The sequence below is a fragment of the Sminthopsis crassicaudata genome, chromosome 6 (assembly GCF_048593235.1).
Source record: "Sminthopsis crassicaudata isolate SCR6 chromosome 6, ASM4859323v1, whole genome shotgun sequence".
Lineage (NCBI taxonomy): Eukaryota > Metazoa > Chordata > Mammalia > Dasyuromorphia > Dasyuridae > Sminthopsis > Sminthopsis crassicaudata.
In genome coordinates this window covers 235,406,778-235,420,529 of record NC_133622.1, presented here as the reverse complement: position 1 = coordinate 235,420,529, position 13,752 = coordinate 235,406,778, and the positions used below count along the sequence as shown (strand labels likewise).

The 13,752-nt window shown below is 59.8% G+C and overlaps 1 protein-coding gene across 7 annotated transcripts in view; it reads left to right on the top strand.

Annotated features, from left to right (window-relative positions):
* The window catches only part of AMBRA1 (autophagy and beclin 1 regulator 1), a 171,493-nt gene extending 158,788 nt beyond the window's left edge, over positions 1-12,705 (top strand). For all 7 annotated transcript variants that reach the window (XM_074272290.1, XM_074272291.1, XM_074272292.1 and 4 more), the window contains 3 exons: positions 5,482-5,574; positions 7,300-7,493; positions 11,352-12,705. In XM_074272290.1, the coding sequence (XP_074128391.1) occupies positions 5,482-5,574; positions 7,300-7,493; positions 11,352-11,779 (715 nt within the window). In that variant the 3' untranslated portion in view covers positions 11,780-12,705. The remainder of the gene's footprint in view (positions 1-5,481; positions 5,575-7,299; positions 7,494-11,351) is intronic.
* Positions 12,706-13,752: the final 1,047 nt, after the last annotated feature.

The window sequence follows — 13,752 nt, the reverse complement described above, 5'->3', positions numbered from 1 at the left end:
CCCCCAGGACGCTCTCCTTGTCTCAGAGCACATTGTCCTCACCCACTTGTCGTGGGTTTGTTTTCCAGTTAACTCTGGGGGCGAGGGTGGGGAGGGGGAGGGGGGCTATCGCCTCCTTCTGCCAGACTGTGAGCTCCATGAGGGCAGGGACCCTGCCTCCCTCCAACTTTGTACCTCCCTCATCGCCAAGCACAGTGACTCTGCCCCTGGTAGGTGTTTAATAAATTTTTGCTGAATCGATCTTAGCTTGTGAGATGTATCTAGATCTTAGCCTCGAGGTGACTATGGCTTCGGAAGGGGAGGGGCTGTCTCCTCCTCGGGAGCCCCCTCGGGAGCCCTTGGCTACTTCTGCCGTCTTGCTCTCTCTCGGTCCGTTCGGCCGGCCGGCCCAGGCTGCAGACCCGTCCCGTTTCCGTCCTCCCTCTCCTCCCTGCCCCCATCTCCGTTCCCAGGCGTCAGCTGGGATCGGGCTTTCCTGAAACACATCTTGCTTCGAGGCATGTGAACACGGCTGCCTCCTCCTGTTACTCCCCCAGGACCCGGGCTATTAGGCTGCTTGTTGCTCCACACATGGGAAGCTGTCTCGGCATCAGGCTTTGGGCTTAGGATCTTTTTCAGACTCCTGGGGCTCTAGGGGCTTGGACGTCACCCTCTTGCCACAGCTGGATTCAGGGGGGAGGTCCCAGCAGCCCTGCCGCCCTCAACCCCACCCTTTTACAGCCTGGCCCTGGCCCTGACACAGAGCCCCAGCCCTACGCGCTTTGAGTGAGTCACAGACAATTCAGCGAACACAGATCTCCCTGTGGAGCTCCCTAGCCACATCCCTCATCCACGCACCCGTCCCAGAGCCCCAGGAAGTCCTTAGCTCTGCCCCGGCTCCCCCCAGGGGCCTCGCTCAGCTTGGGCAGCAATGCGCCCGTCCTCCCGGCGATAACTGGGACTCCTGTCTCGGGAGCTGGGCTGGCGGACACTGGAAGGAGGAAGGTCCGAGCCCCCAGTTACCCACTTGCCCAGTTGTTCATCTTTGTACCTTTAGGAGGATCAGGCCGAAGCCCAAAAGAGTGGTGAATCTCCAGCAGATCAGAGTCCCCAGGATAGGGCCTCCGTCAACCAGGAGTTCCTGGGCTTGTCTCTGCCCGGGACCCCTCCTCAGAACAGTGTCGAGATGCATAAATAAATAAAATCTGTAGGACTCCGAAGGAAGCCAGGGATGTGGAGACAAGGCTAAGAACTCCTGTCACTCAGCCATCGTTCTCCTTGTCAGGCAGTTAATGACTTCCACGTGGCCCAGGTTGAGGAGAGACAATAAATGTGACCCTCAGTGCTCAGCGCGAAGCCTCTTCATGAGCAGCGCCTGGAGCCCCGAACCCCGGCCTCGTCTGTCATGACGCGCTCTGGGCCCCCCCACTCCCCAGGGCGAGACCCTGGCCAGCGGGCGGCGGCTACCCTCAGCGCCTCCCCTCGGAGTAAGAGGCCTCGGCCTGCTCTCGGTCCACACGGCGGGCCTCCCTGAGTTCTGTCCCAACTGCTTAGTCTCTACCTGGGAGCATGGCCCCGGCCCGTCAGATCAACGGCGTCCTTGGAGCATCAGAGACCCCGCTGGACATTTCTTCAGAGGGAGCACGGTCCGGCACAACGGGGCTAGGCCCGGGGCCCCAGGGGAAGGAACCATGAAGTGAGACTTTCAGGAGATGGGGGTGGTCAGGTGGACAAGCCACACAAATCGTGGGACCCCTGGGACCAGAACAGCCGCTCCCGGCCAGACCGCCCCGTGGGCTCCGTGGTGGCTGGCAGCCCGGGCCCTGTCTCCCCCGTCCCTCGCGGAGAGGCGCCCTCTCCCCTGCTTTCCCCACCCTCCCCCATTTGGAACATTGTCAACCCTGCCAGCGCCCCTCACCCAACAGCCATTCTGAGAGCGGAGACCAGGCAGGCAGCTAGGACGCCGTGCCGGCCTGCAGGAAACGGCCCGGCCGCAGTCAGGCTGGGGGTGTGGGGTGATTCCTCCTGCGGCCACGTGTGAACGAGCTGCTCCCGTTCCTCAGGAGAGCCCCGGCTCACCCCACTTCTCCAGCCGCATTGGATGGTGGCCCCCAAATGTCCTAAGGCTGGGACCTAGAGCAGCAAGGGAACCAGAAGCAATTTACAGAGGAGGTAACCGAGACCCCTAGTAATAGCGTGACACGCGGGGTCCCAGGCTCTGGGGACGAGTGGTAGAACTGGGTCAATCACCCTAAGCTCTCTTGTAACTGTCCCACTCGGATTCCCGACACTGAAAGACTGAATTAGCGGCCATAAAAGTAATCTCTTTCGAGCTACCCAGCTTCCAGGACTCGTGCTTCTCTTTAGACCCCAAGCGGTTCGTGGCTAGGGTTGCTTTAAGCTCTGACAGGGATGGGCCCCAGGTTTGCTCCGAAACATCCCAGCCCAGGACACAGGCCGTCCAGGACAAGGCGCCCGAGCGCGTAACCGCGGCAGGATGACGGGAAGCTTGTTCAGAGAGGATCCAAGAGACGAGTAAGAGCATGAGGCCCAGGAGTAAGGCTGGTTCCTCGGCCCTTTGGCCGTGTCGGATAGGCCGTGGTCGGTGCAGATGGCAAAGGGCCAGGAGCTGCAGGAGAGGCTCCCCCGGGGCAGGCGTTAGGAGGCCGCTAGTCTGAACAGGTGATGGCGGCTGCCTCCCTCAGCGCCAGCCACGCCTCGAATGGAGGGGCTCCGGGAGAGCCCGAGTCAGGCTGGACTTCATTCTGCCCGCTCCGCTCTCTTGTCTGATAGTCTTTCCAGAGAACCTGAAAGCACTCTGTAGAGAGTGACTCGTTAGTCAGACCCCGGGAAGGAGGGAAGACGGAGATAATTGTCATTCTTTCTTCTAGAAACCAGGAATTGGAAGCCTGAGTTTCCAAGGTAGCAAGAGGTTTAAGTCCGGCCTGAAAGGGCCCGTGAGAGCAGGCGTCGGCGTTTGGGTCAGGGCCGCGAGCCTCGCCCCCGGTTAGCCTGGCCGCGTTGGGGAGGGCAGGAGCGCCGAGCTCAGAAGCAGGGCTCCTGGGCCGCAGGCGGAGGGGACGCCGGTTTGTCGGGGAGGGGAGGCTCGGCTTCTCGCCAGCAGCTCTCGGGCCTCCGTTCCCGCTCAGGCTGACCCTTCCGGTTTTAGCCGGCGGGCCCAGTGACGCACGGAGCCCAGATTGGAAGCGGGGATGGGGGACTCTCTGGCAGCCAGCGTCACTGGGTAACCAGTTGGGCCTTCTGGCGACATCTTTTCCGAGACTGGGAAGGCTCCTTGTCAGGGGGACCCGGTTGCATTGTAGGCTTGGTGCGAACGGTTTTCTGCCACTACATCCTTGGCTGTCGAGAAGTACAGAGGCGTGTTTCTGGCAGGCGCCCCGCGCAGTGTTGCCATCTGTCAATAATCCTGACAAGTTTGTAAATCAGTGGCTCCCAGGCAGCCGCTGTCACAGGGCTTTCCATGCAGCCAGGACGGGCTTATCAGGAAACTGTGCTTCCAGCTCGATTTGGGGTCGGGGGGGCTCCGTGCTCAGAGCGGGTCCCGTTCATGGTGGTTGCCTGGTCCTTCCCCTTCGTCCTCGCCCTCCGCTGTTGTTGCTTTTCCGGCCACGCTCTGTCGTCTCTGTTAGTGCCAAGAGGAGGGGGGAGAGATACCGGTGCTCCCTTGGAAGAGAGGAGTCCGACCCAGAGATTACACTGGTCTTAGCTCCTGCTCTCGCCGCATTCTGGGAGGGAAGTCTCCCCAGGACGGGAGGGAGCGCCGCCTGGGGGCTGGGCCGTGGGCCTGCTGGCTTTGACTCTCCCTCGGGAAGACGGGGCTCATGTTCAAGCCAGACCCAGACCCAGAGGTATTCTTAGACAGCCTTAGATCGAGCTGACACCAGGGAAGCCGGTCCTCAGCCCACATTTCTACTCCGGCCCGCTCCTCTCTGCTCTCAGCTTCCCCCTGGTTCCGCCCGCCAGCCAGAACCCGGTCAGCATCTTTCCAGGCCAGGACTTGCATCGGGGTCTCCAGCCCTCCTTCCCAACCTCACTTAGCCCCATTAAGCTGCGTGGCCAGTGCTGTGGGCCTGGACTGGACGCTGAGAAGTCTGGCTTTGAGGCCGCCTTCCGCTCTTACACTGGGAAAATCACTCAGTCCTTGAGCCTCAGTTTCCCAGGGATTTCTGATAATTAGCATCCCCTGCCTCACAGTCACTCTGAGCAATTGGACGCTCGGAGCAGCCGTGGAAAACAGGAGCTTGTTTCCTGGGAAACCGCTTTGTTCCTAGAGAAGGGCAAGTCTTACTATGTGTGAACCGTGTCTCTGATGGAACAGAGGACGGCTGGTGACAGTGGCTACCCTGTAGACCCCCGGACACACACAGGAAGGAAAGCCCGTGTCCCTGCTGGGGTAAACCCGTACCCACAGACAGACAGAAAGCAGGTGAAAAGTCCCAGCCTACACCCCTCCCCTCACTCACTGGCAGAGTGGCCCTGCTGGCTTTGGACCACCCATGTCCAGGACCGTCCCCCATCTCTGGGGACGGACTTTTCCGCGCCTCCTTGACTCTTCCTCCTGGCGCTCCCTCAGCGGCTCTGGTGCCTCCCCACTACAGCTGTTTTGTTGCTTGCTTCCCATCTACATCTACCTGTGATGTCCTTTCCTGGGACTCAAGCCCCTGGAGGGCAGGGACAGTTTCATTCTGGGCTTCGGCCCCCCAGCACCCGCCGCGGCATCTGGCACATGGGCAGGCGCCTTACGAGGGCTTGCTGTGTATTGATTTCCTCCAGGCCACCTGGGAGGCCTGGACTCTTGAAGACGAGGAGCAGATCCTGGCTCCATTTCTTACTCCCCGTGTCCTGGTCCTTAATTTCAGAGAAGTCGGGAATAACTTTCTCCCTGAAGTTACAGATTTACAGACCGTATTGAAAGGCGGCCTCCTTGGACAGGTCATGGGCAACAGTCGAGGAGTGAGAACCCACCTTCCTCCCAGGGTTCCACACGGCCTACCACCTGCTAATAATGATCTCACCCTCCTAAAGGTGGAGGATGCAATTAAGGGGAGCACATGTCTGCAAAATGAGAGAGATGAATGAATCACTCCTAAAGTTCCTTTCAGCTCTGAACCCACGAATCCTCGAGCTTAAGCATAATTCCCATGTTACAGATGAGGAGGCTTTGCCTCCGAGGGGTTGGGTGATTGACCCCTGGGCGCCTGTGGATAGAGTACCAACTCTGGGACTTGGACCCGGGGAGAGGAAGCGGCCTAGATCCGGAGCCACAGGGGCTCCCTCTTGTAGCCTTCCCCACTAGAAGAGCATTTGAGTGAAGGAGAAAACCAAGACCCATTTCTCTCTCCATCCCCAGGAAAGAGAAGAGATGAGTTCTTCCAGGCCCAGGCCCGCAAAGCCATGGGGAATGGGTTGGGGAGCCCGAGGTCTCATGGTCCCCTCTCTAATGCCTTCAACACCCTTTCCTCCGCCACCTCTGCCTTTTAGGGCCTTAAACTCTGGTGTTGAGTACTACTGGGACCAGTTGAATGAGACAGTCTTCACCGTCCATTCCAACAGCAGGAGCAGCGAGCGGCCTGGGTAAGTGTTTGAGGAGGAAGGGGAGAGCGGCCCGCTAGAATGGTGTGTCTCTCTCTCTCTCTCTCTCTCTCTCCCTTTTCTCATCGCTCCCTCCCTTTTTCTCTTTCCCTCCCTCTCTTTTTGTGTCTCTCCCTCCCTTTCCTAACACTCTCAATAGTATTTTTTTCCCAATTATTTATAACTATAATTTTCAGCATTCATTTTTGGAAGACTTGGAGTTGCAGATTTTTTCTCCTTCCCTCCCTCCCCCCAAAGCAGCAAGCAATCCGATAGGATTATACACGTACAGTCATTTTAATTGTTTTTCCATATGAGTCATGTGAAAGAAAGAATAAAAGGGGAAAAATCACGAGAAAGAAAACAATTTTTAAAAGTGAAAACAGTCTGCCTCCATCTGCGTTCGGTTTTCGTAGCTCGTTCTCGGGTGCGGATGGCATTTTTCTTCCCGAGTCTTTTGGAATGAGCTTGGATCATCACAGTGGTAAGAAGAGCCAACTCGATCGTAGTTGATCGTTCCACCATCTCGCTGTTACTGTACACTGTTCTCTCCTGGTCCTGCTCATTCCCCTCAGCATCGGTGCATGTAGGTCTCTGCAGACGTTCTGAAATCAGCTCATCATTTTTGACAGAACTCTAACAGTCCATTACATTCATGTGCCACGGCTTGCTCAGCCGTTCCCCAGTCGGTGGGCATCCACTCAGTTTCGACTTTCTGGCCAGTTTGCACACAGGGGGCCTAGGGGGCCTTTCCCCTCTTTTATGATTTTTTTGGGGACACAGACCCAGTAGTGAGAGAGCTAGATCAAAGCATATGCACGGTTTGATAGCCCTTTGGGCAGTTCCCAATTGCTCTCCTGAATGGTTGGATCCGTTCACAACTCCACCAGCAATGCATCAGGGTCCCAGTTTTCCCACATCCCCTCCAACATTCGTCATTATCTTTTCCTGCCATCTTCGCCAGTCTGAGAGGTGTGAGTGGTTTTAATTTGTATTTCTCTAAATCAAAGTGTGTTAGAGTATTTTTTCATATATACTTGTATTTCTGTATTTTCTTATATAGATTATATATATATATATATTTCTATATATTCTTATATTAATATATACATATATTTCTATAGACGGCTTTAATTTCTTCAACCTAAATGTCCGTTCATATGCTTTGCCCATTGACCCGTTTCTCCTAGCACCCTTTAGAGTTGTTCTGTCACTCGCTTCACCTAAGTTCCTGCTCCATAGAGCATGGAGGTCACACGCCACGCTCGATGCTGGCCCGGGAAGTTGGAATGGCCTTATCTCCCCCGCCCCCAAAAGACCGAGGCGCCGAGCTGGGGCTTTTCAATTTCGTTATTTAATTATCCTGCTTGTCCACCGATAGATTCCTCGGGTGCTGCCTCCAATTGAAATGACCCTGGGCTCTCGGGACTGTCCCAGCCCAAGTTCTCCCGGGTCCTGTCAGCCCGGAAAGGCCTCGAGGGCAGGCCCAGCCTCCCCAGGCTCAGAAGGCTCAGCCCCAGCCCAGGGGGCAGCTGGGCCCAGGTCAGCCTGTGAAGGAATATAGTTAAAAGGCTGAACTGACACCCAGACAAGAGAGCCCTGGAACAGAAATGCTCTTTTTCGGAATGGGGCCTGGTCGCTGCTCGGAGAGCCGGGGGCGCTGAGAATCGGGGGGCTGAGGTTCAGGGGGAAACCTGGCCTGACTTGGGTTTGTCTGTCTCTGTCTAGAAGCAGCAGAGCCACGTGGAGGACGGACAGGGACATGGGCTTGATGAATGCCATCGGCCTCCAGCCCCGGCACCCGACCACTTCAGTGACATCTCAGGGCACCCAAACTTTGGCACCTCAGCTGCAAAATGCCGAAACACAGACGGAAAGGGAGGTGCAGGAGCTGGGGGCAGCAGCCTCAGGGTCTGGCGAAGGTACGAGCCTCCTGGGGGGAAGGCTGGAGGCAGGGGCGTGCGACGGTCACTGGTGGGCTCAGACCCTTCAGGAGGCCAGCAGGTAGTGGAGCTTTCCCTCCCGGGTCCCCAGGGTGCCATTAATCCAAGTAGCCTCTCCCTGGCCTTGCCTGAGCAGGGCGAGCTCAGGGTGGCTTTCTCAGCCCCCTCAGGGACTCCATCTGGCCCAGGTGCAGCTTGTGTTTCCTGGGAGCCAGACAAGGCTATGGCGTCTCTCTGAGAACCATCGCGTCTCGCTCTCCACGTGGAGAAGTTGGGAAGTCGCTGGGGTTCCGTGTTTGCAGGTTGCCCTTGGGGCTCTGCTCCGGCTCCCGGTTGAGAACAGGTTCTGGGGACAGACCCCTAGTCCTGCTCCCTCTGATTCTGACACAGCAAACCCAGGCACCCTCGGGGGCTCGGGGGACAGCCTGCCAAACGCTGGGCACGGCATGAGGGTCTCCGCTCTGCTCTGGGACGGATAAAGACAGAGGCTTTGGCTGCAGGAGGGGGACTCCTCGAATGGGGCATCTCCCCCAAGCTGCCCTTCTCTGGCATGGCGCTCACCTCCCTGTCATGGCTCCTGGGGCCGAGGCGAAGGAGCCCCGCGGACGGCTGCTTCCGTCCTTCCGCAACGCCCTCCCCTGCTGGCCAGGCCCTTGGGTGGTGGGGCCCCATCACTCACAGGCCCCATGCCGGGCCCAGGCCTGGCATGTGAAAGAACTCCTTAGGCCTTGGACTCTCTGGCTGCCTGGGTTCCTCAGCCTGCTCTCACTCCTAAGCTTTCCTGCCCCTGAGCCAACCTAGACTTCAAACGAGGCGCTGACGAGCTTGTGTTGGTCGGGCCCGCCTAGAGCTCTTGGCTACAAGAAGCCACCGGAGGAGGGGGCGCGGCGGGGCCTGAGCCATCATCGGCAGTGGTTTCGAGTCCGGCTTCCTGCAGGCGGACACCGGTCCCGGCGTGAGCGCCCTCTGTGCGGGGACTCTCCCGGAGGGCCCCGAGGCAGCCGGTCCAGGAGCCAGCGGGGACATCCGGCCGCGTCAAGCTCAGGGCAGGGGGGCTCCTGCGTCCCGAGTCATGGCCGGTCTGTCCAGCCCCAATCTCTAGCTGTGAAGCTGCAGAGCAGCCAGAGGCCGGGCGGGAGGTCTGCAGCCAGCAGCCCTCGAAGGAGGCCGCTGCCTCTGCTGAATCTCCCCATGGGGTCCGCCGGCGGGGACGAGACTGGGGGTGCTTGGGGGCCTGGCCAGCTGCTCAGCTCCCCCCTTGCCAGTGGCGGAAGGATCTGGTGAGACGAGGCCCCGTGGCAGCAGGGGATGGACCGGCAGCTGCCGTGGTTCTCACTGTGGATTCCGCACTCCGCAAATCCTCTTTTTGACCCGCTGAGTCAAGGCCACAAGGAAGGCGTGGCCATGAACCCCCTCTCTGGCCCTGGATTTCCCTGTCCTTGCATCAGGAATATCCTCTCCCCACCCTGTCCCCCAGCCTACCAAGCAAGCAGCCAAAGCTTTGCTGGGCACAGGGGGCACGAGGGACCCGCCTCTGGGTCCCCAACTCTCCAGAGCTGCTTACTCTCCCAGCTGTTAAAGGGGTTCCCCTGCCTCCTGGTGGGGGAGGGGAGGCAGCTCATAATTAATGGGAAGAGAGCTGTACTTTTGCTAATTGCCTGCCCACCCCCAGTTCTTTCCCATCAGTCAGTGCGCAAGGTTATGAGACCATTTCTAATTTTTGCTTCTATGAAAATTTGATGGAAGTCTGTTGAGCTCTTTCCAGAGCGGCTGCTGTGCCCAGGAAGTTTGCAGGGGGATGCTCAGCTGCCTCTAGAGCTTCGGGCCAGGGCCCCCCATTCCTCTGGTGAACAATGGGGGAGAAAGTGGCTTGCTCCCAAGGGCCCGGTGCCCCGTTCCTGTCCCCTGCCCTCAGGGAAGGGCAGCCTGGGGAAGCCTGAGGCTTCTTCTCGGAGGTTCCTTGTCCTCCCTCATCCCTGTGCTGCTGCATTCTGGGCTTTAGGGCCTTCGAGGCTCCCGGGTTTGATGGGCTGGGGAGCTGAAGGCTGATTGGGCCCAGAAGCCTCCAGATACAAAATATGGCCTAGAGCTTGCTGAGATGTGCAGTCACCACGGAGTCGGTGCCGACCCAGAGACCCAAAGCCTGTGGCTCCCGAAACCCTGGCTCCGTGTCCGTTTCCCAGAGAACCCCGGGGTTCTCTTCCCTGGGTGAGAAAGGCAGTTGGAGTTTGCTACACGCAGCCCTCCCGAGGTGAAGCCGTTCCCCGCAGGCCTCCGAGGTCTTCCGGCTCATGAGAAGCCAGAGACTGACCTCGTCACGTGCCCCCTCCAGCCTGGCTCCCGGCCTTCAGCTGAGAGCTGCCCCGAGCAAGGGGGCCTGGGCTTCATGCTGCCCTGCCCGCCACAGACCCTGCCACAGGCCCTGTCCTGCCCTGCTGTGGACCCTGCCTCTGCCCTGCCTGCCGCGGGCCCTGTCCTGCCCCTGGAAACAGGCCACTGCAAAAGTTGATAGCTCACCAGGCACGGAGCCCAGCACCTTAATGTCATGGGACTCCTGCCAGCCCGGCTTGTGTCCTGGGACAGCGCTGGCCACAGTTTAACTGCAGAAAGCATTCTTAGAAAGCAGCAGACCTCGCTCCCATCGGGGGATGGTAGGGGGTGGCCTCCAACTAGCCAAGGGGCATCCCCAGGTGGGACCTCCCCCCAGTGGGGGGGTTCTGGGGAGCCAGTAGTCTCAGGGTAACCCCTCTGACTCCCTTTTCCACACTGACCTGTTAGAGATCTCGCCCAGGAAGGCAAACCCTTAACCAAAGCCCCCGGGCCGTGCCTTCTCCTGCCTGAGGGGCCTGGGGGGGGGGGGAAGTATGAGGAGAGAGAATTGTTCGGGGCCCAGAGTGATGGGGGTCAGACCCCGGAAATCAGGCGACTGCGGCAGACAGAGCAGGGACTTGGCCAGGGACAGACCAAGGGAGGCCTTGAAACAAACAAAAACCAGTCAGCGTAAAACACGGAAAACCAGGAGACAAGCCCAGGAGCTGGGCTCAGCCCGGGCCCACCGTTAGTGAAGGGGAAAGGGAAGCAGAGGCCGAGGTTTGGGCCGTCCCTGCTCCCCTGCTCAGTCCATGTGCTGCTGCCCCTCTGGCTCCCGTGCCGGGCCACCCCGGCCCCACAGGCACACGGCTTCTGTGCCAGGGCTCTCCCAGAGAGGTCTCGGCCTGCTGGGCCTGAGGCCTAGACCTCCTTGTGACCAACTAGCTAGGCGTCCCTCAGCAATGTCCATCCCACCTGTTGGGGGGAAGAGCAGCCCCCTCAGAATTCATGGCTTGCCAGACTGAAGGTGACCCTGCAGGAAACGGCAGCGCTTGGTACAGGACTCGGTCCCAAGCAAAGCCAGAACATGTTCTCGCGGCTCTTATGGAGGAGACCGAGCCCTACGGGGTCCCAGAGGGGCTCTGCTCCTGGGAGAGGGGCTTTGTAAGACAAGGCCTTGGCTGGTGCCGTGTCAGACTCCTGGTGATCTGGGGGCTGGTAGGGCGGGGCTGATGATGCCCAGGGAAGCCCTGAAGAGGACGACGGCGGGGTGGCGATAGCCCAGGCAGCGCTTCCTCTGGCTAAGCTGGGGTCTCCCATCTGTGAGACCGCTCACTCAGATTCAGATGCTCTGTCAAGACTGCGGTCTCCTGGAGAGTTTATCAGCACTAGGGACGTCGGTCTTGGTCCTGCCACACGGGGAGGGGAATGGGAAGGGGGACCCTGCTGCATGGGGACAGAGACCCTGCCGCGCTCCCAAGTGCCCCTGGCCCCGTCTTTGCTAACTCCCTGCTTTGTGCCTTTCAGGTGAGGGTCCGGAATACGGGCCGGGAGGGGAAGATGCGCTCACCAGGATCCAGAGACTGATGGCCGAGGGGGGCATGACGGCGGTGGTGCAGCGGGAGCAGAGCACCACCATGGCCTCCATGGGAGGGTTTGGCAACAACATCATCGTCAGCCACCGCATCCACAGAAGTTCCCAGACGGGCACAGAGCCGGCCCCCGACGGCGCGACTCCCCAGCCCTCCACCTCGCGAGGGCCGGCCCCCGAGCCTCAGGGCCGCGGCCTTCCGGAGCTGGAGCCTCTGGCGGAGAGGGGCCTGAGCCTCCGGACAGGCCCCGCCAGGCCGGCCTCCCCGAGCACTGTGGGACCAATCTCGTACAGTGACCTAACCAACAACAACCCTCTTGCCGACAGCGCCGGGTGCCCTAGTGGAGAGCCGAGGGACAGGTAGAAAGAACTGGGCCCGCCGCTGCCGCCCTCACGCTGCCGAGCAGGGACCTGACCTCGTAGCCCACTAGGAGCCGCACCCGTGGAGAAGCTGCAGGCTACAGGGGGCCCAGGCGGGCGCCGGGAGGCTGCCGTTGTGGGCCCGCACAGCGCTCCGAGTCCCCGGACGGGCGAAGGGGGCTCTCGCCACAGCCCTCGTCTCTCCTGGGGCCGGGGGAGAGGGGAAGGCCCAAAGGCCACGTCTTCCAGCTCTGGGGAGAGCCCATGCCGAGGACGGCTGTGTGCCCCCGGCCCGGCTGCCACGGTGGAGAGGGTCCCGGCCCCTCCAGGTCCTCTCCTGTCCCTGCTCGCCTCTTTACATCCATCTCTTGGCTTTCTTACCCGGAGGCTCAAAGCCCAGGCCCTGGGCTGAGCTCTGGGACTGACTTAACCAGTGGGGGGATGATCCTGTGGTGACAGAAGGGTCAGTTCCTTGCTTCCTGGGGATTTCTCCCCCCAGGGCAAAGGTTAGTGGTCGGGAGCTCACTCAGGGAGCTTGGGCCGAGGAGAGGCGGGTCGCAGGACAGCCTCCCTCTGGGTGGGTTCCCCAAGATCGTCCCGCCAGCGCCCAGCGGAGCAGGGGCTTCATGTGTCAGTATTAGGACCCTGGGCATCTGCCTGGCGCGGGCTGGGCAAGGGCTGCAGCTCCGGGTCAGAGGGCGAGGTATCGGTCTGTCCTGTCAGGTGTTGCATGTGAAATCTTGAACTGTACATGTAGTTTCTAGTGGAGAAATCAAGGCTCTGATGATTTTGTTTTTAGTATAAAGAAATGTGATTTCCTTTCTGTTTGTAACTCATCCTAGACATTTTGGTGGGAGGAGAGGGGACTAGTCCGACTGCTAACAAGGGAAACACCAAAGATCAATGTCATTAAAATGATGGCTACCCTTCGCTGCTTCTCTCTCTGTGCTTCTGTGTGCTTTGGGCCCTTCCCTAGATCCTCCCTTGGGGTCCTCCCAGTGGGACACCCCTTAATGCCTGTCGGGGTGCCCCCATCCTCAGGCCCTACCCTAGATCCTCCCTTGGGGTCCTCCCAGTGGGACGCCCCGTGACGCCTGGTTGGGGGGCCCGAGGCATCCGCCCATTCACCCTCTGCTCCTCCCCACTGTCAAATGATTGAATTGGGAAGATCTCACCGAGCCCAGGGGAGCTGAGGGTGCCTGCCCAGCCAGGAAGGGCGAACACTTTTGTGCCTGGGATGAGCCAGGGAGAGGGGGAGTGACCTGGGTATGGTGTCGGCTCAATCCCCTTCAGGGGCTCCCCCATTCCCCCTGTGAGCCAGGCAGCTGGTGTCTGAGGGACCCACTGGGGCCTCCTGCTCCCGCCCTAAAAGTGTCAAGGAGATAACAGGGGTGAAAGCACTCCTCTCTCAGGAGCACAAATCTGCCCTTCCATGAGAGGGCCTGGGTCCCTCCTCCAACAACAGGGGAGGGAAACCTCCTCCCCTGCTGCCATGCCTGTGCCCACCTTCGTGCCCACAGGGAGCTTAGGGTCCAGCCAAGCAGACAAAATTTGAGAAGGGGGGGGATATTTGTAGAACGCTAACAGGGCAGAGACCCCGAGTTCTGTAGTCCTGAGGAAAGGCTTTATGGGAGCCATGGAGCTTTCCACGAGGAAATGGACGTCCCACCCGTCCCAGGACCGGTGGGGAGTGAAGGAAAAGGCGGTCCCTGCCTCGCCTTTCGGTCACTCAGCCTCTCTGGCCACTCAGAAAACGACCCCCCCCCCCCAAGTCACTGATGAAGCTGGAACATACTGCACTGCTGCAGGCGAGGCCGTGTCCAGGAGCAGCCGTTCCAAAACGTGGCCACCACTGGGGGCTGACCTCCACCCTGGGTGAATGGGGTCCTGCCTCCCCGAACCTCAGCCTCCATCTTGGGGCAGGGTGAGGCTCAGCCATATGGAGGAGTGGCTGGTGCCCCAGGGCTGGAGAGATGG